The following is a 22888-nucleotide window of genomic DNA, read 5'->3' as shown; positions in this document are numbered from 1 at the left end:
GCTGGCTCCGTGTGATTACCGTCTGCATCCCCTGCCTGATCGGGCGCTCTGCCCCCGAGCGACAGCCTCCAGGACCTGGCCGCCTGGCTGGAACGCGCAGCCCAGCCGGGCCAGACGCCGCGCAATAAAGCCAGAGGCCGGGGCACGATTTGCACCCAGCGCCCCTTCCTCGTGCCTGGAGCCGGGTTTGGCTGCCCGGGGCTTTGCCCGGCTGCCCGTGGTTGGTGCCGGCCGGAGGGTGCGGAATAAATGTTGCGAGATGCGCCAAGGCAGGTGTGGATGTGCACCACCATGAGACTCACGCTGCTGTCCCCACGGTGCTGCCCTTCCTTTCCCTGGGGCCGGCAGAGGGAGGGTGAGGTGGGCAGGACACGGTCCAAGCGGGCCGCCACCGTAACCCCTTTCTTCTTGCCCCCCGACAGCCGACGCTGGGCCGGAGAGATGGGACCTCTCCGAACGCCAACGCCCCGCCGGAGGAGCCCTTCCCCTGGGTGGGGCCGAAGACCGTGCTGCTGCAGAAGGGCTCGCAGGGGGGGTTCGGCTTCACCCTCCGGCATTTCATCGTCTACCCCCCGGAGTCGGCGGTCCATTCCAACGTCAAGGTAGCGCCGTCCCCCACCCCCTACCCCCCGGCGGGTCCCGGCCATTGGGAAAGGCCTGGTCACCTGGGAGCGGGGGAGACCTGGAGGGGGGCACTGGCCAGATGATCGCCCCCTGCCTGGGGACAACCCCCTTTGCCCCAGGCCTGCCTCTCCCCACCTGGTTCTGCCCTCTCCCTGCCTTCTTGCCTCTTCTTCCCTCCCTTGCTGCACCCCCGCCCCGCCTCTTCCCCCAGCCAATGAGATCAGGGGGTTCCCTGGTGGGCTCTGGATCCCATGTGAATGGCCCAAAGCGCTCTCTGCCTGCCCGCGGGCCCGGGGCGCACCCTGCCTCCCTGCGCCTCTGCCCCGGGCTGGGAATTCTGGGTATTTCCGTAGGGGGCAGGAGCCCCCTCGGCCTCATGGTCTTTGCCCTCCCAGCCCTCCAAGACAAAATGCTTTGGGGGCCCTGACATTCTCCAAAGCCGCCGCTTCCCCCTTCGCTCCTTTTCTCCCATGGCCTGGGCCCCTCCCCGTCCTCCGTGGATGCCCGCCGGCTTCGCCCCTCTCTGGCACGGGGGCACTGGACGTCGGGGGCCAGCCAAGGGCAATGCGGTACCCCGCCCCGGGCGGCACATGCCTCGCCTCTCGCCCTCCCAGCGGCCGGGCGCTCTGTCTCTCCCTCGGGCTGCAGCCAGCTGGCCCTGGAGGGGAAAGAAACCTGGCCCCATGTCCCCGCACTGGGGGGAGAAGCCAGTGCGTGGTGCTTGCCATGAAAGCCGGGGGATTCCTTCCTACCCGCTGCGCTCAGCAGAGGCCCCCCTGAAGCCTGGCGTTTGCCCAGCCGTGTTGTAGGGAGCAGCCCCACCACCTCCTCCAGCGCCAGTGTTTGACTCCCTTTGGACCCAGGAAACCTGCGGGCAGTCTCTCTCGCCGCCACTGACTCCCTGAGTGCCCATGGGCAAGTCATCTAATCCCAGCCCATGTCCTCCCCTCTGTAGCACGGACCCGCCCTGGCCTGGAATTGCTGGGGGGTTGCTCCTCTCTGGGCTTGGGAAGATGGAGCTGCCGGCGCATTAGCCTGACAGCCGCGGCACCCCAGATGCGGGTGGGCCCCGTCCCTCGCCTCCCCGGCCGGCTTGTGGGGAGGTGCCCGGGGGCTGGCTTGCTCTCACCACTGCCATCTGCAGACCAGGGCGCCAGGGACCCCTGGGGGATTACAGGCGTGGGCTGCGTTTCCAAAGTGGGGTGCAGGGCGATAACGGGGGGGGGGGTTGCACCGCCCAGCTGGGGAACCTCGGTGCCACCCCCGATCAGCTTCCTAATTCAGGGGTTCACGGTGCCGTGCGCCCCCAGGGGTGCACCCCAGAACCCTGTGCTCCTGTCCCCAGCAGGAGGAGTTTGGGGGGCGCTTGGACCGAGCTGTGTGGAAGGGTAGCGAATGGGGGAGCAGCCCAGTCCCCGCCCCCAGCTACTGTCTGGAGTCCCCCCTTCCGGCTGAGGACTGCTCCAGCGCCTTCGCAACACAGTTAACCCCTTCCCCGCTGGACAGCAGGCCAGACGGGCGCAGCTGATGGACTCCCTTGAAACGTTGCCAGGCGCGCGGCTGGACCCCGGCAGGCTGCATACGGGGCAGCAAATGGCTCCGAAAGCAGCCGGCCGGGGTGGGCGACGTGCCCCCTCCGCCCTGCGCAGTTCGGGCAAAATGACCGCCGTGCGTGGGGGCGTGCCGTTCCACCGAGGCCCGGCCGGAGCGCGGCGGCGAGGGAACCGCGCGGAGGGAGAGCAGGGGCCCGACTGTTCGCGGCGGCCCAGCGCTCTTCGCTCCTGATGGAAGGGTCCCCCATTGGAGACCAGATGCCTCCAGGAGGACGGAGCTGGGGCCTGGCTGATGGCTGCAGAATTGGGAACACGGAAATTACGCAGGGGCAGAAAAGCCCGAAGTGGCCCCGCCTACGCCTGCTCTGGCGACCGGTACCTAATGTCTCCACGGAAGCTGTCGCCCCCTTGCCTGCCCAGCGCTTCCCGTCGGGCCCCGTGAGCTGCCGGGGCCCTGCCGCACGAGGCTTGGTTGCAGCGTTGCGTGACCCGACTCCTTCGTGCTGTGCGGCTGCCTTTGTTTGCGGGTGGGTGCCTGTAAATCCCCGTTCAATTCAAACCCGCTGATCTGTTGGCTTTGCCGATGGCCGGCAGCGAATTCCACCCGTTGGCTCTGGGCTACTGCCGGCCGCTCGACCGGTTGCAAATTTACAGCATTGCGGATTTACTGCCTGTCGCTCGCAGGGCTCTGCTGTGGCAGGAGGAAGAGGACTGGGGGCTGGTGTCGGAGCTAACCGATCCTTGTTATCCATAAATCCTCCCCCACCCAGCTCAACAGGACCAGCCTTTTTGTCTCCCCTCTGTGACCCCTTAACAATCGGAGCTGTAAATCCCCGGCGGCCACTCAATTCTTAGACACGGAAGGTATGTTCTCCCGAAGGGCATTTGTGTAGAGATGAAGGACGACCTTTGGACCCAGGAAACCTGCGGGCAGTCTCTCTCGCCGCCACTGACTCCCTGAGTGCCCTTGGGCAAGTCATCTAAGCCCAGCCTGCATCCTTCCTTCTGTAGCACGGAGAAAGGAATGGGAGTTCCAATTTCCCATCTTGCCTGCGTAGCGTGTAAGCTCGGGCTGGAAGGGGCTCTCTCTTGGTGCATGTCTGGGCCCCCTTTCACCCCCTCCCTGAGCTGGGTGGGGGCTGCTCGCCTCTGGCAGAGTGACTACCACGACGAGTACACGCCTGGCTCGCACGTGCAGGTATTTGCAGCTCTGGCGTGCAAGCCAGGCGGCCATGCGGGGCACGTGCCCGGTTGCACGCAGGGCACGCAGTGTGTTTTCACCCATCGTTCTGCAGCTGCCTGGAGTTCGTTGTGTGTTCGCTATGGGGCTTGTCGCCGGTCCGGGGTTCCCATTGCGCCTCGGTTTGGCTGCCGCCTTTCCCCTCGCTGGGGTTTGCTGCTGCTGTAGGAGATGGACCCACCATGAAATCCGCGCCAGTGGGTGGAGGTGGAACGGGCTGGCTCCTCCCTGTATTTTGAGCAGGCCCTCAGACCCGGAGACGGCCTTGCATGAGTGTCTGGCACCAGGGAGGGGGACGTGCACAGCTCGGGAACGGAGTCTTTGCAAAGGCGTTCCTTGCCCCCGGCCGCCTGGCTCGATTCAGGAGTCAAACGGCAGCGTCCTGCTGCCAGGCGGCCCTCGGTTGCCCCACCCAACGGCTGACAGTGGCGCCCAGTGGTTAGCCCCTTTGGCAGCCCCGCCGGGTGGCGTGGGGTGGCTGAAGGGAGCCCGGTAGAACTGAGCTTCGCGGGGTGGCGACACCTGGCGCCGTCTGACGTCGAGACGCGGCCCCGAGCCTTGGCACCGGCTCCGTAACCTCTGCCGTGAGTGGAACAGCGACACGGAGCCCAAGAGACCCCGGCGTGGAGGTTGAACTGGGTCCCAGCGTGGCCTGGGCCGTGGCATGTGGGCCCCAGAGACTTGGAGGCTACGCCACAGGGCCTGAGTCCTCCTCGCCCCGCCCCGCCCCCCCTGCCGAGCTGGCCACAAAAGGGCCACGAGGCCACCCGACAGCTTTAGGGGTCAGACGCCACGTCTGGCCAGGAACCGCTGTCCAGGCGGGACGCAGCTTCGCGCCCAGAGCCGGCCTCTCGGCTGCCACCAGCCAGGCCTCCGTGTCCAGGCTGCCGGGGTTGGAATCACCCCGTCTCCTTCCCCTTCTCTTCTGGGCGGCACCCTCCGGGCAGAGGGGGCCCTGTCTCGGAGAGCCGTGTAGGCCGGGCTCCTCTGCCCCCTGCCAGCCTCCCGCCTCTCCGGAGGGCTCCTCCGGCTTTCCTGCCCCATTCTCGGCCTCGCGAGGGGGGTTTCTCCTGCCGCACCCGGCGCTCGCCTCCTTGTCCAGCTGGGGGCCTGAGCCACGGGGTGGGTTGCCTAGGAACAGAGACAGACCCGTGCCCGAACCCCCCCTCGCATGCCCCTGCACGGCTCACGGGCAAGACAGAAATTCCCCGGAGCCCGGGACCTGGCCTACAAACATCCCTGACAAAACGGGGAGGAAGGAGGGACCAGCACCCCCCGGGGCGGAGGGGCGCCTGTGCCCACCCTCGGCTGGGCCGGTGGGAGGGGTCCCCTGCCTGCCGCGTCTGGGCGCTCCGTGCTGTGGGGGTCCTGCCGGCCGCCGCGGCTGGGCAGCGGCTCTGAGAGACCCCAGGGAGTTCCTGGGTTCCCTGCCGGGGTCTGTCTAATTCAAACTAGTTTTTAGGTCTAGATGCACTAGTTCGAATTAGTGCTGTAGTGTAGACATACCCCCGGGCGGCCTGGGCAGCCGTCCAACCCGGGGCGGGGCGGTCTCTGGAAGCCCCAGATTCTCTGGCAGCCCGGCTGGTAAGTCACAAGCTACGCGCCCCCCCCTGCCCTCTCCAGGCTGCTCCCCCCCGCCCCGAAACCTCCCTCCGGCCTCTTTCTGCCTCTGCCCTAGCCCCCGGCCTTCTGGGCAGCTTCCCGCCGGGGTGGGTGCAGGGCAGCGAGCGTTGGGCCAAGCGGGGAGCCAGGGGAATTTTGGACCCTGGGGGCCCCTGATCGGGACGCTCCAAGCCCCGGCATTTGGACCCAAGGGCGACCTGGCCTGGGATCCGGCCGGGGGCGCCGACTCAGCCGGGAGCAAGAGCAGAGCGCCCCTGCCCCCGTGGCCGCCCACACCACCCCCCGGGCAGAGCTGCGAGGGCAGGGCTGGGGTCAGGCCGGGGCCTGATTGCCCCTCCCCCCAGGAAACACCTGCTTTCCCTTGGCGCGCCGGGAAGGGCCCCACAGCTGCAAGGGGGCCCCCAGGGAGAGTGACCCTCCCCCCAAGCCACAGGGGTGGTACTTAGCACCATGGGCGGGGCTGCCCCCCTCCAGCTCTCCCCCACCCAGTGCACAGTCCTGGCCCTGCCTGGGTGCCCCGTGCGCTGCCACGTGCGCGGGTAGAAGGGCGTCTCTGTGTGCAGGGGCCCACCAGGAGGCTGGGGCAGAGCCAGGGACTTACCCCAGCTCTGCTGAGTCTGCGGCTAGTGCTGTACCCACTAGACCATCCTTCCCCCCCGCCGCTGAGCCGTCTCCCCACCATGTTCCAGGGGCTGAGCTGGGGGCGCGGCGTGGGACCCGCCCACCATGTACCCTGGCATGGGCCCCAGCCCCCCGGGCAGCGGGTTAGCTTGGGGGATTCTGGCCCGGGACCCGTGCAAGCCGGTCCCCAGCTCCTGCCCCGAGCCGATCCGTCGGCCAAGCAGCCTGGGCCGTCCCCCAGGGTCAGCGTCTGACTGGGACCCGCTGAGGTCAAGCCAGGATCAGAAATAGCGCTGAGTCCCCCCCCCCCCCCCCCCCTGCCCAGTCTCCCAGCCCCTCCCCCGTCTGTCTCCAAGGAGGGGGCAGGAACTCCCCCCACAGCCCTCCCAGCTCCGCATCTTGTCGGCTCGCCGCTCGCTATAAATAGCGCAGCACCGGGACGACGGCCCCTCTGGCCACACCGGCACGTGGCCTCCCGTGTCACCCTGGCACGTGGCCTCCCGTGTCACCCTGGGGGTAATGACAATGCTGATAGAGTCACTCGGGACCGGCCTCCGGAGAGCACCTCTGTCTGGGGCAACCGTTCCGCCCCCCAGCCCCCCTCTGCCAGCCCTACAGGGGGGGCCCCGACCGTCGGCTTCGCTCCGCGCCGGACAGCCTGGTATCGGGCCTTTCCCCCGGGTCCCTGCCTCCAGGTCGCCCCCGCATGGGCTAGGGTGGCCCGGCCACCTCCTGGCCTCAGTTTCCCCTTCTTGATGCCCCCCTGTATTTCACAACAAGGTTCCCCTTCTGTGTTGAGTCTCCCTTCTGACTAAACCCACCTCCCCCTCGGAGGCAGGGCCCCCCTGAGCAGCCGGCCTGGAGCTAGCCCCCCCCCCCCCCGTCTTGGGCCATCTGGGCAAGTCTCGACTCCTGGGGCAACGGCTCAGATGTTCGGGCTCCGTCATGGCTGCCAAGTCAGCCTGCTGCCGGGCGCCTCCAGGGCGGTGGGCAGAGAGGGCAGCCAGCGTGCCACCAGGCCGGGAGGGTGGGGTTCGCAGGGTGGCCCGGGGGGTGTAGAGGCCCAGCTCCCATCCAGTTTAATGAGGCGTCCAAATCCCTTCGGCTGCTTTGCCGATTGTAGCAGGCTCTGCAGCGGCTCCCGGGACGGGCAGCAGGGAACGGGGAACCCCCCAGGGCTCGGGGGGAGGCCTGGCCCGGCCCGCAGCACCCCAGCCACACCCGGGTCGCCCCTCCCGTGCTGGCTCCTGTTGTGGGGGGAGAGGGTTTACCCGTGGGGGGCAGATGGGGCCACTTGAGGGGCAGAGGCTGCTCAAGGGATACCCTAGTCCTGGTGCCCCCGCCCCGAACATCCATGGCAGGCAGAGAGCTTGGGGGCAGCCGCTGGGCGGGAGACTCCACCCTCCCCTCCCCCCTTCGTGTAACGGGGCCTGTCCCGCTCCCCACTCCCTTGGGCTCCTCAAAGCGGCTGCGGCTGCCTGGTGACATTGGTGTCTCTCTCTTCCCGGTGCAGGAGGAAGAGAATGGCAACCAAGCAGGTAAGTGTGCCCCTGCGTGTCCATATGTCCATGCGTGTGCTTGTGCCTGTGTGGGCGTGTGCCCATGTGTGTGCCCGTGCGTGTCCATATGTCCATGCGTGTGCTTGTGCCTGTGTGGGCGTGTGCCCATGTGTGTGCCCGTGCGTGTCCATATGTCCATGTGTGTGCCCGTGCAGGGGCGGATATAGGGCAGGGCGAACGGGGCGGCTGCCCTGGGCCCTGCTCTTCAAAAAGCCCCGTGCATGCGCCGTGGCAAAGGGGGGGCCCCCGCGAAATTTTGCTGCCTGGGGCCCCGCAAAACGGTCATCTGCCCCTGTGCCCACGCGTGCCTGTGTGTGCCCCTGCGTGTCCATATGTCCGTGCGTGTGCTTGTGCCTGTGAGGGCGTGTGCCCATGTGTGTGCCCATGCATGTGCCCGTTGTGTGCATGGGGGTGTCCATATGCTTGTGTGTGTGCCTGTCCATGTGCCCATTGTTACAGATCGGGCCGTGTCTGGGCACAGCTGAGGGTGTCCGCTCAGGGCGAATTGCTCAACTTTGGGGCTCCTTAAAGCCCCCAGACTGGAGACCTTCCCAACCAGGCCACAAGCCAGTCTCACAGAGCGCTTCAGCTGCCTGCCTGAAGCCTCCCGAGCAAAACCCCTCCGACACCCCAGCAATATCCGTGCCCCAGGTGGCCCTGGGCCTCATACACAGGTGGGGGGTCCTAGCACCCAATCCCACCTACCCCGAACAAGTTCTGTCCGGTTCCAAGAAACCAGCCACAGATCCCTGGTCAATTTACCCTCTGGACCTTATCCGCAAATCACGCTGGGCCAATCCTTTAGCATCTACCATCTAAAGGTTTAGTACTACCAGAAAGAAAAGCCTGAGAGTGAGGTTGTTAAAGTATCCTACGTTCCATGCACCGAATCTCCCCGTTCTCGGTGCAGGCTCTAGCAGAGATGTTACAGCTGCTGGCTTAAAAGTCCTTGTTGCGCCTCCTGTCTCAGGATGGGTCCACAGCTCTTCCCGGCTTGTGATTCCCTGCGAGGCCGCATCTGGGGTCAGGAGCAGATCTGAGTACAGGCAGTCCCCGGGTTACGTACGAGATAGGGACTGTAGGTTTGTTCTTAAGTTGAATTTGTATGTAAGTCGGAACTGGTGCATATTGTAGGGGAAACTCTAGCCAAACATTTCTCCAGAGCTCAGTTTTATTCTCCCACAGCCAGGGAAGGGGAAAGCTGCAACCCCCCCAGCGGCTTGCGAATGCCCAGCCAGGGGGCAGCCGCACTGTGGTCTGGGGGGCGCGAGGGCGCAAGGCAGGGCCCGGAGCCAAGCTGCCCGAGGCGGGCGCAGTGGGAGCCCCTCGCCGGCTTTCACCATGTCTGGAGCCGGCTGCTAGGCCGCGGTTTCTTGGGCCTTGCCCCAGCCCAGAGCCCAGCCACGGCCCTGGCGGTGCGAGACAGGCCCTCGGGCCCTGCCTGCTTCCCACCGCCCCCCGGGTGCTGTCTGAGCAGCGGGCCAGCAACCCCCTAGCCTCCAGCCATGGGCCCCTCCTCCCACTCTGCTGAGGCGCCCCAGTCCTGACCTGTGGCCCCCCCCAAATATCCTAGCCCTGCCCCTCCTCCCACTCTGCTGAGGCGCCCCAGTCCTGGTCTGTGGCCCCCCCAAATATCCTAGCCCTGCCCCTCCCCCAGCTCTGCTGAGGCACCCCAGTCCTGACCTGTGGCCCCCCCAAATATCCTAGCCCTGCCCCTCCCCCAGCTCTGCTGAGGCACCCCAGTCCTGGTCTGTGGCCCCCCCATTTCACTCCCTGCCCCCCCCGCCAGACACCTCCTTGCACTAGCCTCTCAATCCCACCACCCAGCCCCCTCGGCTATTCCTATTCCTTCCCCCCCAGCTCTGCCCTCCAACCTGACCCACAGCCCCATCTGCGACTGCTCCTGGGACCCCCTCGCCTCACTCGTCCCTTGCTCCCTCCCTCCTAACGCCCAGCGCAGGGCCGATCCCCCCCCCCCCCGGGCCTGTAGTGTCACGGGGGTGCGGCCTAGTGGAAAGATCCCGGACAGCGCTGGCCGTAGAGCGGGGCCTGCCCAGGCGTGGGCCCAGCCGGGGGGAGCGGCCGCGCCCAGGAGGGCAGGTGGGCGCGGGGTGACTTTGGAAACGGCCCGCGCCCGGTTGCAGCCCCCCGAGGCTGGCGTTGAGTTAACCGGCTCTGACGCAGTCAGAACAGATCGTCCTGCGCCCGGCTTGACGGAGGACGGCCAGTCCTGCCCCCCGGCCCTGCGGGGAGGGGTCGGGCTGCAGACGAGGCGCGTTTGGGGGCGGGGAGGGCCGGCCGGCGAGGGAAACCTGCCGCCCTTGGCCCAGCGCGCCCGCAGGCCGGTTGGGAAAGCGAATCTCCCCCCGCCCCTCCTTACTCTGTCCGCAGCGCCCCAGAGCAGGTCGGTCATGGCACAAATCCGGGGGCTTGCTGGGTCCCCGGTAGGGAGAGCCTGAGCAGGACCCATTGGAAGGGGGCTGACCCCTTCCTTCCCTCCTCTGCTCCCCCCTCTCCAAACCTCCCCCAGGCCAGATTGTTCGTGGGGGTCGGGGCTCTTGCCCAGCCGGGCTGGCTGTCATTTTCGTTGCGGTGTGGGGTGTCACGGGGTGTGTTGTGTGGCCCCGGCAGGGTGTGTGTGACATTGGTGTGTAGCCAGTGCATGTGCGTAGGAGTGTCATCCGTGTGCATGACTAGCGTGTGTGGGCGCATAGTTCTGCGTGTGTGTGTGTCCTGGGCACGTACGTGTGTGTGTGTGTGTGTGTGTGTGTGTGTGTGTGTGTGTGTGTGTGTGTGTGTGTGTGTGAAATACCTAGTGTTTGTGTGTGCTCCTGCACATAGTTCTGTGTGGATCCGGTACACATGAATGTGTGTGTGTGAATAGTATCCAGTGTGTGCGTGGGCTCATGCACATCGCTCTCTGTGTGTGTGTCCAGTACCCATTCGTGTGCATGTGTGTATTATCCTGTGTTTGTGCGGGCTCATGCCCATAGTTGTGTGTGTGTATCCAGTACACACAGGTGCGTGTGTGTATTATCCTGTGTTTGTGCGGGCTCATGCCCATAGTTGTGTGTGTGTATCCAGTACACAATGAGTGTGTGTGTGTGTATGTACTACCCAGTGCTTGTGTGTGCACACACCAGTCTTGCCCGCCCCAGGGGACCCCCAGTGCGGGGCTCCGGCCTCATGCCCCTTCCCTTTCCTGGCACAGGACCCCAGCGGGGCCGCCTGGAGCCCATGGACACAATCTTTGTGAAGAACGTGAAGGAAGAGGGACCCGCGCACCAGGCCGGCCTGCGCACAGGTGAGCCCCCCAGCACCGCGCCCCCTTGGGGAGGGTTCTGGGGGAAGCCGCTGGCCCAGTGCCTGGCGGACGGGGGGCTCCCGAGCGAAATAGGCCTGGAAACTCTTCTCCTGAATCCAGGGGTTGAGCCGGGTGAGGACGGGGCTTTAGAGATTCCGTTTCTCGTCTTCCCTTTGGGAAGGGGCTGGGAGAGCCCCCGTCGGGGCGCTCCAAGGGCAGGACAAGCCGCTGGTTTGGCTGGGGTCTGTCGGGCTACAAAGAAGCAGGCAGGAAAAAAAACCGGTCTCTAGATTCAGTTCAGGCGCAAATTCAGTGTCCTCCGTCATCTGTCGCCTGGGGCCGTTCCTCCTGCAGGGGACATCGTGTGATCCAACCCCGTTGAAAACCGGGGCAGGAACCAGTGGAGGTGGGAGCAGAGAGGGGCCCCTCATCTCCAAAAAGATCTCGTGGCACTGGGAAAGATTCAGAAAAGAGCAATGGAAAGGAGGAAGAGTTTGGAAGGGATCCCATGGGAGGAGAGATTAATGAAACGGGGGCATTTCAGCTTGGAGAAAAGGCCACTAAGGGGGAGGGATAGGAGCGAGGTCTATAAAATCACGGCTGGGGAGAAGAAAGTGAATAAGGAAAGGTTATTTACTCCTTTTCCTAACACAAGAACATGAAATGAACAGGCAGTAGGTTTAAGACAAACAAAGGGAAGCATTTCTTCACACAATGCACAGTCAACCTGTGGAACTCCTCGCCACAGGATGTTGGGAAGGCCAGGACTTTAACAGGGCTCAAAAAAGAGCTAGATAGGTTCATGGAGGTTAGGTCCGTCAGTGGCAACTAGCCAGGATGGGCAGGGATGATGTTCCTTGCTTGTGTTTGTCAGAAGCTGGGAATGGGTGACAAGGGAGGGATCGCGTGAGGATTCCCGGTTCTGTTCCCTCCCTCTGGGGCCCCTGGCATTGGCCACTGTGGGCAGAGAGGACACGGGGCTGGATGGGCCTTTGGTCTGACCCAGCACGGCTGGTCTGATGTGTGTTCTCAGCAAAGGGAGGGGGAGAGAAGTTTTGATTCCTCGTCCTCCCTCCTGCTCGCTGGCTCCCTGCAGCCGGTGGAGGGAAGGGGGGGGGGGTCGGGCCTGGTGGTGGAGCCAGGGCCTGAGCTAGAATCGCTTCTCGCGTGGTAATTAGCCAGTGGGGGCGGGGAGCTGGTCAGGCACCCTGGGGGCACAGGCCGTGGCCGGGCCGTTGCGACGCGTCGCCTGACGGGTCGGTAGTGCCCAGCTAGGTCCCCCCTTCCCCCGTGGGACAGGCCTGGCCTCCGCTCTCAGCCCAGGAACGTCCTTGTCCCGGGTGACGTCTGTCCGTCCGGAGGCCTGTCCTCCGGAGAGCAGCGCTCGCTCCGGGCGGTGGCCGGGGGCAGGGGGACGGGGCTTCCTCTCTCCTCCTCACGCCCAAAGCTCTCGGGAAGCCGGGTCTGCTGCTGCCGTCGGCCGGCGCCTGGGGGAGCAGCCGGAAGGTGTCGGCGGCCGCAGCCGTCACTGCCTGGCCAGAGCTCAGGGTGGGCTGGCGTGTGCCCGCCTCTGAGGCAAGACCGCCGGGCCCGGTGCCTGCTGGGCACCATTGCTGGAGACACAGGGGACCTCTCTTATCCCCACAGCCCCTCCTGCCCCGTGCCGACGCCCCCAGCTCCCCCCGACGTCCCACGCCGCCTGCGGGGGCCCTGTGGCCAGTAGGGGGCGCTGAGGGCGGTGCCGCGCTTTGCTGTGGTTCTCGCCGGCTGGCTGCTCTCTCATTCATGGGCCCGCGGGTGTTTTCCCTCTGCAGGGGACCGGCTCGTCAAGGTCAACGGGGAGAGCATCATCGGGAAAACCTACTCCCAGGTCATAGCGCTGATCCAGAACAGGTGAGAGCGCCCCTGCCTCTCTTCTCTGGGGGGGCCGGGGCGTGGCTGGGCGCAGGGGGCAGCTGCAGCCTGGGGGTGTGAGCAGCAGATGGAGGAGAGAGAAGCCCCCCCCCACACACCCTGGAAAGGGAGCAAAGAAGTCAGCAGGCACGTGGCTCCGGAACCGCGATTTTCGGGGTGGCCCGGCCAGGTGTGCGCTGCGCTCCGGGCCCTGCTGGCGAGAGAGGCGCTCCAGAGCTCACCCTGACCTTGGGAGCCCCTAAATACGGCGCCTGGGGAGCAGGCCGCGGGCAAGCGGGCCGCAGACTAAATATAAGCGCGGCCCGGGGGGCTGGGGGCGTTGGGAAGCGTCCCCGGGGTGGATGCTGGGGCCTGGCTGGGAGACCGACATGGGATTTCCGGGGGGGGGGGAGTTGTTGCAGGTTCTTGTGCTTTGGGCTAGTTGAGAAAGAAATGAAGAGATGGGGAGGGGGCAATAAGGGGGCAATTCCCGTGGGGCCTGGCGATTCGAAGGGGCCCCACATGGCGCCTCTGAGGGCTGGCGGGGGCGCTGGGGAGGCGGGGGTGCCGGGCTGCATGCTCCGGGTGGCTCTGAGGGCGGGTGGGGGTGCTGGGGAGGCAGGGGTGCCGGGCTGCATGCTCCGGGTGGCTCTGAGGGCGGGCGGGGGTGCTGGGGAGGCGGGGGTGCCGGGCTGCATGCTCCGGGTGGCTCTGAGGGCTGGTGGGGGCGCTGGGGAGGTGGGGGTGCCGGGCTGCATGCTCCGGGTGGCTCTGAGGGCGGGTGGGGGGCGCTGGGGAGGCGGGGGTGCCGGGCTGCATGCTCCGGGTGGCTCTGAGGGCGGGTGGGGGGTGCTGGGGAGGCGGGGGTGCCGGGCTGCATGCTCCGGGTGGCTCTGAGGGCTGGTGGGGGCGCTGGGGAGGCGGGGGTGCCGGGCTGCATGCTCCGGGTGGCTCTGAGAGCGGGTGGGGGTGCTGGGGAGGCGGGGGTGCCGGGCTGTATGCTCCGGGTGGCTCTGAGGGCGGGTGGGGGTGCTGGGGAGGCAGGGGTGCCGGGCTGCATGCTCTGGGTGGCTCTGAGGGCTGGTGGGGGCGCTGGGGAGGCGGGGGTGCCGGGCTGCATGCTCCGGGTGGCTCTGAGGGCGGGCGGGGGTGCTGGGGAGGCGGGGGTGCCGGGCTGCATGCTCTGGGTGGCTCTGAGGGCCGGGTGGGGGTGCTGGGGAGGCGGGGGTGCCGGGCTGCATGCTCCGGGTGGCTCTGAGGGCGGGCGGGGGTGCTGGGGAGGCAGGGGTGCCGGGCTGCATGCTCCGGGTGGCTCTGAGGGCCGGGTGGGGGGCATGCTGCGGTCTGGAGTCCTGGGTTCGGGCCTGGCTCTGTGGTGAAGTGCAGGCCAATGGTTAGAGCGGGGACCCCAGAGCTCTGTGGTGGGGTCCCCGCAGCCAGTTGCTGCCCTGCGGGGCTCGGAGGCCGGGGGCTCCCGCGGTGTCCAGCTCCTGACTCTGCCTTCCCCTCTCTCTGCAGCGACGATGCCTTGGAACTGGCCATCATGCCCAAGGACGAGGACATCCTCCAGCTGGTGAGCCGTGTGGGCCCTCCTGCTCTACCACCCGCTGCCCGGGAGCAGCAGCGCCCTGCAGGGAGCCTTGCCCCTTCCTCAGTGGGGTGGGGGGAGCTGACCCAGGGCTCCCAGCTGGGCAGGGACCCGCCAGGGGCTTCCTTTGGGCAGCCGGGCTGGGTACCGGGAGCTGCCTGGGCTGGTGACCGTCCAGTGAGACGTGCGTGGGCCACTCGCCAGGGGACCTTAAACCGGTCACTCTCATCCTTGCCAGCTGTCAGAGAGGACCACTCCCAGCATGCACTGCAGCGCTGGGCGGCCCTGCGGCATGCTGGGACTTGTAGTCTCTGCAGGGACGCGCCTGCTTACGGAAAGCAAGGGGACGGGCCGTGCATGTCTAGCGTTTCGGGCTGCGCGCTGTCTGAGCCCGGCAGATCCTTCGCTGGCCGGCCCCGCAGGCTGCGTGTGCCCTCCGAGGGGCTGAGGGCACGGGGGAGCCTGGCTGCATTGTCCCCTGCCGCGGCTGATCGCAGGGGGAGGGTAATCTGGGCCCAGCCAGCGTCAGGGCCCTGCGCCTGCAGGTCGGCAAGGGCTGTGAGCTGACCCTGAGCCAGACCTCTTACTCCTCAGCCCCCCCCTTCCTCGGCTGGGCTTCCGGGCTCTCGTGACCCGCAGCCCGACAGGATCTCCTTTACTAGTGGCCACGGGCATCAGCCCTTTGGATCTCCCAGTTTAACAGCCCTGCGGAGGCCCCCCCAGCCTACGACCTGATTTCTGCTGGCCCTTTCACCCAGATCCTGGTTTAACTCCATTCCTGTCTCCGGCCCGGCCACCTTCCCGGGCTAGAGCTGCAAACGGCCGCCATGTCGGGAGGGATGGAACGGGGGTGGGAGGGCCGGGATCCGGGGAGGGGACAGGGTGTGAGGCGGGAGATGGAGTAAGGTTGAGCTGGGGTGACTAGTGGGTGTCAGGGCGGGGTTTAGTGCTGTGATGTGGCAACGGTGGGGGGCGCAGCTGAGTTCAAGCTGCAGGAAAAGGCCTGTGTCGAGCCGTGCAGGGGGATGAGCCCCGGGGGCCCCGAGTCCCTGGGTGCCGATCCAGGAGGTTTCGGGGAGACCCCGCGAGTGCCGCCCGCAGGGGATCAGGTTGGGCTTCGGGGTCGCTGGGCAGGACTCCGTGGCCGGCGGGTCGGACCAGACGCTCCCAGGAGCCTGCAGCTTCCTCGCCCGGCCGGGTGGGGGGGGATCGGGGCTGAGCCGGGGAGCTGCTCCGTCCCGTGGGGCGCGGCGGCGTGAAGCCGCCCCAGGCCGTCCAGGAGGGATTGGCGCAGGTCACAACACAGCCTGGGTGTTCCCAGGGCCTCCAGCTCAGATTCACCCTTTGGGGAGCAGCTGTGAAATCCAGGGGTTACAAACCCCCCTGCTTCAGGGCATCCGCCCCAGTGAGGGTCAGGAAGGAACGGCCTGGCCGGGCCAGGGAGGGGTTAGCGCCTCCTTGCCTGGCGTGGTGCTTAGGGCCAGGATCACCGTAGGGCCATCGGCGCGCAGGGCGCTGCACACACAGTCTGAGACAGGCCCTGCCCCAAAGAGCTGCAGTCAAAATAGAGGGGGGGGGTCAGGACTGAGCAGGGGTCTGCTTGGTCCTGGACCGGGAGTTGCGGCTCGGTCGGGCCGTGGCTGAGATCAGGCGGGGCGTGCCCTGCGGCGTGCCACCGGGCATGGATTTGGCCCAGCGCTCCTAGGCCCCGGCTGCGGGGGAGGGAGTGTTTGGCACCCACAGGCCGGGCAGCTTGGCGTGCCTACCGGAGGGTGCCAGGGCAGCCCCAGGACCAGCCCGGGGAGCCGGGGGCCGGCTTCGTTTCCCGGCTCAGCCTCCAAAGGGACCTTTGTGTGGGTTTCCCCGTCCCCATGCCGGGGCCGGGGGCGGGAGCATTCCTGCGGCGGCAGCTCAGGCAGCCAATGGCAGGCCTCGGCCAGGAGCTCCCTGCGGCGGGGGGGGGGAGGGGGGCGGCTCGCTTCCCTCCCGTCTCAGGACGTCCCAGTCGCCAACCCCCCAAATCGCTGGAAAAGGCGAAACGGCGACGGCCGCGGGGGCCGGGAGCGAGCAGGCGGCCGGTGCAGGGAAGGGATGGTGTCCGCCCGGGCCCGTGTCCCATGGGATCCCCGGAGCCGGTGTGTATGACGTGGGCATTGGCTACAGCTCGTCTGTCCCATGCTGTGCCCCCCGAGAACAGGGCCCCTTTGTGCCGGGCGTTGCCCGAGCCTAGGCGAGCCAGCCCGGGCAGATGGAGTCTGGAGAGAGCCGGGGGGCTCCGGGGGCTGCCTGCCTTCCGGCGGGGAGGGAACAGGCCGGCAGTTCAAAGGGGCAGGGGGCGGCAGGGGGGATTCTCCAGTAGCTGGAAGAACGGGCGGGGGGGGAAGCCCAGGGCTGCGGCCGCCCCTTTAAGCGAGCGTGCCGGCGCGGCGCACCGCTCCTTTTTTGGATCAGAAAGCGCCGGTTTGTCATGACCCAGAAATGCAGCCTTCCCCGGAGCAGGATTCCAGGGCAGCAGGGGGCTGGGCACAGCTGGCTCCCTCCTTGGGCCTCCGGAGGACGGGGCAAGGAGGCAGGAAGGACCCTGGGGTCGGGGGGGGGGGGGGGCGTTTCCCTCCCCTCTCTCTGATTCCCGGGGTGTCGGAAGGGAAGCTCCTTTTGGAAGGCAGATTCCAGGGCTTGGACCAGCTGTGGCGCATGGGTTCCCCCGCGCCCTGTTGATGGGGGAGCCCTGGGCAGCAGGTCACTGCATGGAAACCCCTGCCCCCTCTGATCACGGCGCTCTCCCCCGGCTGGCTCCCAGCGCTGACGGCCCTTGGCCCCCCGAGCCCCACCGCAGTGCCGGCAGGGTCAGGGCCGCGATCTGGGCGGTGCGGGCAGGCTGCTGTCCTCCACCCCAGAGGCAGCTGCATTCCAGGGGAGCCCAGCCTGTCCTGCCAGCTGCGTGCAGTCGGGGCCTGCAGCGCGCCGGCGGCTGGGGGCAGGACCCTGCCTCCTTGCCTGGCCTCATCGCTTTGGCTTTTAACCCTTTCGCTCTGGGAACCAGCCTGGGGCGCGTATGAAATCCTGCCACAGACACCCCCCCCGCCCCGGGGCGGGGGTTACAAGCAGCCTCCGAGCACCCGGCCTTGCATGAACGAGCCCCGCCAGCCCGTGTCCTGCCTCTGCTCTGCTTCCCTGCTCGCCAGCTCAGCCGGGACCCTCTGCTTAGCAGGGGCCTGCCCCCGGTGTCGGACTCACCCACCCGCTTTGCTTTGTGGTCGGGGGAGGCTCTGCAGACCTGCCCTGTTGGACACAGCACAGAGCGTGGGTACGCCCGCCCAGAGCCCCCCGGGTACGCCCGCCCAGAGCCCCCCGGGTACGCCCGCCCAGAGCCCCCGGGTACACCCGCCCGCCAGCCCAGAGCCCCCCTAGGTACACCCGCCCAGAGGCCCCGGGTACACCCGCCCGCCAGCCCAGAGCCCCCCTAGGTACACCCGCCCAGAGGCCCCGGGTACACCCGCCCGCCCGCCCAGAGCCCCCCGGGTACACCCGCCAGCCAGCCCAGAGCCCCCCTAGGTACACCCGCCCACAGCCCCCGGGTACACCCGCCCGCCAGCCCAGAGCCCCCCTAGGTACACCCGCCCAGAGCCCCCGGGTACACCCGCCCGGAGCCCCCCGGGTACACCCGCCCGCCAGCCCAGAGCCCCCCTAGGTACACCCGCCCGCCAGCCCAGAGCCCCCCTAGGTACACCCGCCCACAGCCCCCGGGTACACCCGCCCGCCAGCCCAGAGCCCCCCTAGGTACACCCGCCCAGAGCCCCCCGGGTACACCCACCCGCCAGCCCAGAGCCCCCCTAGGTACACCTGCCCACAGCCCCCGGGTACACCCGCCCGCCAGCCCAGAGCCCCCCTAGGTACACCTGCCCGCCAGCCCAGAGCCCCCCTAGGTACACCCGCCCACAGCCCCCGGGTACACCCGCCCGCCAGCCCAGAGCCCCCCTAGGTACACCCGCCGAGAGGCCCCGGGTACACCCGCCCACCAGCCCAGAGCCCCCCTAGGTACACCCGCCCAGAGCCCCCCGGGTACACCCGCCCGCCAGCCCAGAGCCCCCCTAGGTACACCCGCCCAGAGCCCCCGGGTACACCCGCCCGCCAGCCCAGAGCCCCCCTAGGTACGCCCGCCCAGAGGCCCCGGATACACCCACCCGCCAGCCCAGAGCCCCCCTAGGTACACCCGCCCAGAGGCCCCAGTACACCCGCCCGCCAGCCCAGAGCCCCCCTAGGTACACCCGCCCAGAGGCCCCGGTACACCCGCCCGCCAGCCCAGAGCCCCCCTAGGTACACCTGCCCAGAGGCCCTGGGTACACCCGCCCGCCAGCCCAGAGCCCCCCTACGTACACCCGCCCAGAGCCCCCCAGGTACACCCACCCGCCAGCCCAGAGCCCCCCTAGGTACACCCGCCCAGAGCCCCCGAGTACACCCACCCGCCAGCCCAGAGCCCCCCTAGGTACACCCGCCCAGAGGCCCGGGGTACACCCCCCCGCCAGCCCAGAGCCCCCCTAGGTACACCCGCCCAGAGGCCCCGGGTACACCCCCCCGCCAGCCCAGAGCCCCCCTAGGTACACCCGCCCAGAGCCCCTGAGTACACCCACCCGCCAGCCCAGAGCCCCCCTAGGTACGCCCGCCCAGAGCCCCCCTAGGTACACCAACCCGCCCGCCCAGAGCCCCCGGGTACACCCGCCCGCCAGCCCAGAGCCCCCGGGTACACCCGCCCGCCCAGAGCCCCCCTAGGTACACCCACCCGCCCGCCCAGAGCCCCCGGGTACACTCGCCCGCCAGCCCAGAGCTCTGCCCCACGTCCTCCTGGGACGCTGGGGGTGGACACGGGCCCTGAGCGCAGGGGTTGTCTCCTGCCCGCCCCACCAGTGCCTCCTCGCAGTGTGGGACCCAACGGGGTGCTGTGGGCCTGGGTTAGGAGGTAACCCCCCCCCACACAGACACTCCCCTGACAGAGACAGACAGACACACAGACGCGCTGACATAGACAGACCCCTCCCCTCCCCCGACAGAGACAGACAGACAGACACGCTGACATACACAGACCCCTCCCCTCCGCCGACAGAGACAGACAGACAGACACACAGACACGCTGACATACACAGACCCCTCCCCTCCCCCGACAGAGACAGACAGACAGACACGCTGACATACACAGACCCCTCCCCTCTGCCGACAGAGACAGACAGACAGACACACAGACACGCTGACATACACAGACCCCTTCCCTCCCCCGACAGAGACAGACAGACACACAGACACGCTGACATACACAGACCCCTCCCCTCCCCCGACAGAGACAGACAGACACACAGACACGCTGACATACACAGACCCCTCCCCTCCGCCGACAGAGACAGACAGACAGACACACTGACATACACAGACCCCTCCCCTCCCCCGACAGAGACAGACACTACCCCGCCCTGGGCTGTGGATACTGGGCGGCGTGGGGCTGTTCTCAGGCCATGCCCTGGGTGATATTTTGGGCGACCCGGTGGTCTGAGCCGAGCGGCGTCGGGTGGAGGCTCCCCTTGGACCCGCCCCGGTACCGAGAGCCTGGTGCCGAAGCGTCTCTGGGCTGTTCCCGCCGGTGGCCGGCTGAGCCTCATTTTGCAGGGGAGAAAACTCGGCTCCAGAGAAGGGAACTTGGCCGACTTGCAGAGCTGGGCCGGGAACCCCCGTGGCCAGTCCCCGGTCCCTTGCTTTCGCCGCTGGGCTTCCCCTGCACCGGGCAGACTGCGGAAAGCTGGTTCCGAAAGCGGTGCAGGTTTCTGGGCCGGCCGCTGGGCGTGTCGGTTCCGAAGTGTCGGGGGAGGGGAGACGGAAAAGCCTGGCTCCCCGGCCGGCTCGGTGCCCGATGGAGCACGTTGGGGGGGAACCGGAGTCTGTGGGAAGCCAGCGGGGAGCCAGGAGGCCGGCAGCGACCCGCGCGTTAGTCACCCTCCACCCCAGCAGCAGGCGCATCCGGGGCTGTTTGCGTGCGCGTGGCCGGGGCGGATTCGGGGCGGGCCGAGACTCCGGGCTGGGACGGGCACCAGTGATCTCAGCAGCACCCTGCCCCGGAAAATCAGCTCCTTTTCTGGCCTGGCACAGCAAACCCCGGGACGTCCTGGGGCCACTTTGCCTGGAGGCGGGCGTCTGCCCCTCTCCTCCTCCCCCCCGGGGCTGCATCGGCACACCCTGCCCCACCCCCGTCCGGCGGCACGGAGAGCGCCCCCTCCAGAGGCATCTGGGGGCGCGCTGTCAGCCCTTCCTGCCGGAGGGCCGTGCCCGGCGGGTGGCGCCCCAGTCCCTGTGCAGTGTCGGGTCCACGCCCACCGCCTGCGAGACGTGACCCCGCGGGGGTCGTAAGCGCTGCCGTAGCAGGAGGATGGGGCATGGCGGGGGCTGGGCCATTCCCGCGTTCCGTGCCGCCTGGCGCTCCGCTTTGCATGCGCCCGCACGGCCTCGGGGACCCACGGCGCCCTGGCAGGGCCACAGGGCTCGGGTCTCCTGGTCCCACGCGGGCTCAGCCGTGGCCCTGTCCTCCCGGGCGTATTGCCCGGCTGTCGATAGGGGGGCGAGCCGGGGACGGGCGGTGATGCCCGGGTGCCAGGCTCCTGGCCGCTCTGACCCCTCTGCTCTCTCTCCCTCCCAGGCCTACTCTCAGGACGCCTACTTGAAGGGCAATGAGCCCTACTCAGGAGGAGCCCAGAGCATCCCGGAGCCGCCGCCCATCTGCTACCCTCGGAAGACCTACCCCTTCCAGGCCCGGGCTCCCAGCCGGGAAGCGACGGTGGCCGAGCCTGTGCAGGCCCAGCCGGCGGACGGCAGATCCTCCCGGCCGGCTCCTTCGGGCCCGGCTTCCCCCCTGACCAGCGCCTGGCTCGCCGGCCCCACGCCCAGCGCCTGGAACAAGGCCACGCGGGAGTTCGGCAGCGCCCGCTCCAGCCCGGCCCGCTGCCCCCCGCAGCTCTACTACGGGACGCCCCAGCCGAGGCCCGAGGGGCCCGTCGCCAGCTCCCCCTCGCGGGTCTCCCCCGGCAGCTGCCCACCCCCCCTTGCTGCTTCCTTGCCAGAGCGGTACGGCACCCCGACGGCTTCCTCCGCCAGCAGCCCGGCCTGCTACGGGCGGCCCCTCCCGGACCTCTGGCCTCCCTGCGGCTACACGGAGGCGGGCGCGGGGCCCGGCGGGCTGGGCCGCCCCTCCTGGGAGTGCGCCGGAGGCCCCAGGGCCGTGGGCCGGCGGGAGTGCCAGCAGGCGCTGAGCAACTGGCTGGCCCGGCAGGAGCCGCGGCGCAGCTCCTCGGAAGAGCGGCGGTACGCCATGCCGCCCCGGTACCGCAGCGCCTCGCAAGACCGCCTGGGGGACAGCCCGGCCGCCAGAGGCTGGCCCCACAGCGCCTCGCAGGACACGCTGCTGCAGCCCAGCCACGCCGCCTGGGGCTGCCGGGCCCGCTCCGACAACTACCTGGGGCGGTGTGGGCGCTCCACCGAGGCCCTGGCGCCGGGCGCGCTGGCCGGGGCCTGCTTGGACAAGGGCGCCTGGCTGCCGGAGAAGCCCCCCAGGCAAGCGGCCAGAACTGCGCCAAGCCAGCCCGGCTCCCGCCCCCCCGCTGCCCCCGCCCGGGTGCAGAAACACCCGTCCCAGCCCGACCTGCGGAGCATGGACGACTCGGGCTACGTGGGCTACCGGAGCTACAGCCCCTCCTTCCAGCGCCGCACGGGCCTGCTCCACGCCCGCTCCTTCCGGGACCCCGGCTTCGGCGGCCTGCTCGCCTTCAGTCTAGCGCCCCGGCCGGGCCCGCCGCCGGCCCCCCACCCGGACAGACCCACGCCGCCAGCGGCGGCCCCGCCCCCCCCGCCGGGCAGTGGGGCCCCCCCGGACCAAAGAGCCCCCCGCCACGAGGGCAGCGCCCGGCTGCCCCCGCCCGAGGCGGAGGAGCGGAAGGGGGAGGTGGTGCTGCGGCAGAAGCCGCCCACGGGCCGCAAGGCGCCGGCGCCCGCCCGGCAGATGAATTTCGTCTTCCCCGAGGAGCCGAAGGAGACGGAGCTTTGCGACCCGCCCAGCGGCAAGGGGGAGGCGGCGGAGCGACCCGCCCAGCGCGTGGCACCCTTGGCCGTGCCGGAGGATTCCCTGGCGTCCATTCCCTTCATAGGTGAGGGGGGTGTGGGAACGCCAGGCGCTGGGGGGGGCGGGGGTTCCCTCAAGCACAGCACTGGGCTGGGGGGGCTCACAGCTGGCAGCTCCTCCCCCCGCGTCCAGGTCTGTGCCAGCCCCCCGGGCAGATCCCGCCGTTGGCTCCCCTGCTTTGGTCCCCGGAGCATCGGCCGGCGAGGCTGCTGGGAGGGGAGGCTGAGCGGGGCAAACGGTCGTCTCCTTGGCCCCGTGCCGGGGCGGGACAGGCGTGTGCCCGGCCCCCGATGGGCAGCCCGCTGCCGCTGTGCCAGGTGGGCCCCGAGATCGGGGGGGCAGGATGGGCATTACGGGGGGCCCGGCACCCGGCGGCGCTGCTCCTGGGCTGCCATGCGGTACCCACCGTGGCCACCCACCGCTGCAGGACTTGCCTGCGCGAGCAGCGAGGGGAGGAAGCGCCCGGCGCGGCAAAGGGGAAGGGCCCCCCAATCCATGCAGCGGAGGAGGGGTCCGGCAGGCCCAGGGAGCAGCCTTCGGGCCAGGCGGGGGGGGATCCCGTGTCTCTGTGTCCCAGCCGAGCTGAGCCGAGCGCCGTTGGGAGCCCAGGACCGGCCTCAAAGCTGGCGCCGTCTCACCCCTGCAGTCTCTGTGCCATGGCCCCTTCCCCCGCTGTTCCCCAAGCTCACCCCCTGCTCCCCCCAGACCCAGCAGTCTCTGTGCCACGGCCC

At 68.7% G+C, this 22888-nt stretch overlaps 1 protein-coding gene across 5 annotated transcripts in view; it reads left to right on the top strand.

Annotated features, from left to right (window-relative positions):
* Positions 1-22888, top strand: part of ARHGAP23 (Rho GTPase activating protein 23) — a 119970-nt gene that overhangs the window by 66407 nt on the left and 30675 nt on the right. For 4 of the 5 annotated variants that reach the window (XM_075911442.1, XM_075911440.1, XM_075911443.1 and 1 more), the window contains exons 2-7: positions 423-602; positions 7175-7199; positions 10432-10524; positions 12339-12417; positions 13936-13990; positions 20682-22182. In XM_075911442.1, the coding sequence (XP_075767557.1) occupies positions 423-602; positions 7175-7199; positions 10432-10524; positions 12339-12417; positions 13936-13990; positions 20682-22182 (1933 nt within the window). Of the gene's footprint in view, positions 1-422; positions 603-7174; positions 7200-10431; positions 10525-12338; positions 12418-13935; positions 13991-15974; positions 16141-20681; positions 22183-22888 lie in introns of those variants that run through there. The other variant, XM_075911444.1, reaches the window with a different exon arrangement.

The sequence above is a fragment of the Pelodiscus sinensis genome, chromosome 29, assembly GCF_049634645.1.
Source record: "Pelodiscus sinensis isolate JC-2024 chromosome 29, ASM4963464v1, whole genome shotgun sequence".
NCBI lineage: Eukaryota > Metazoa > Chordata > Testudines > Trionychidae > Pelodiscus > Pelodiscus sinensis.
This window is presented reverse-complemented; position numbering and strand designations above follow the sequence as displayed.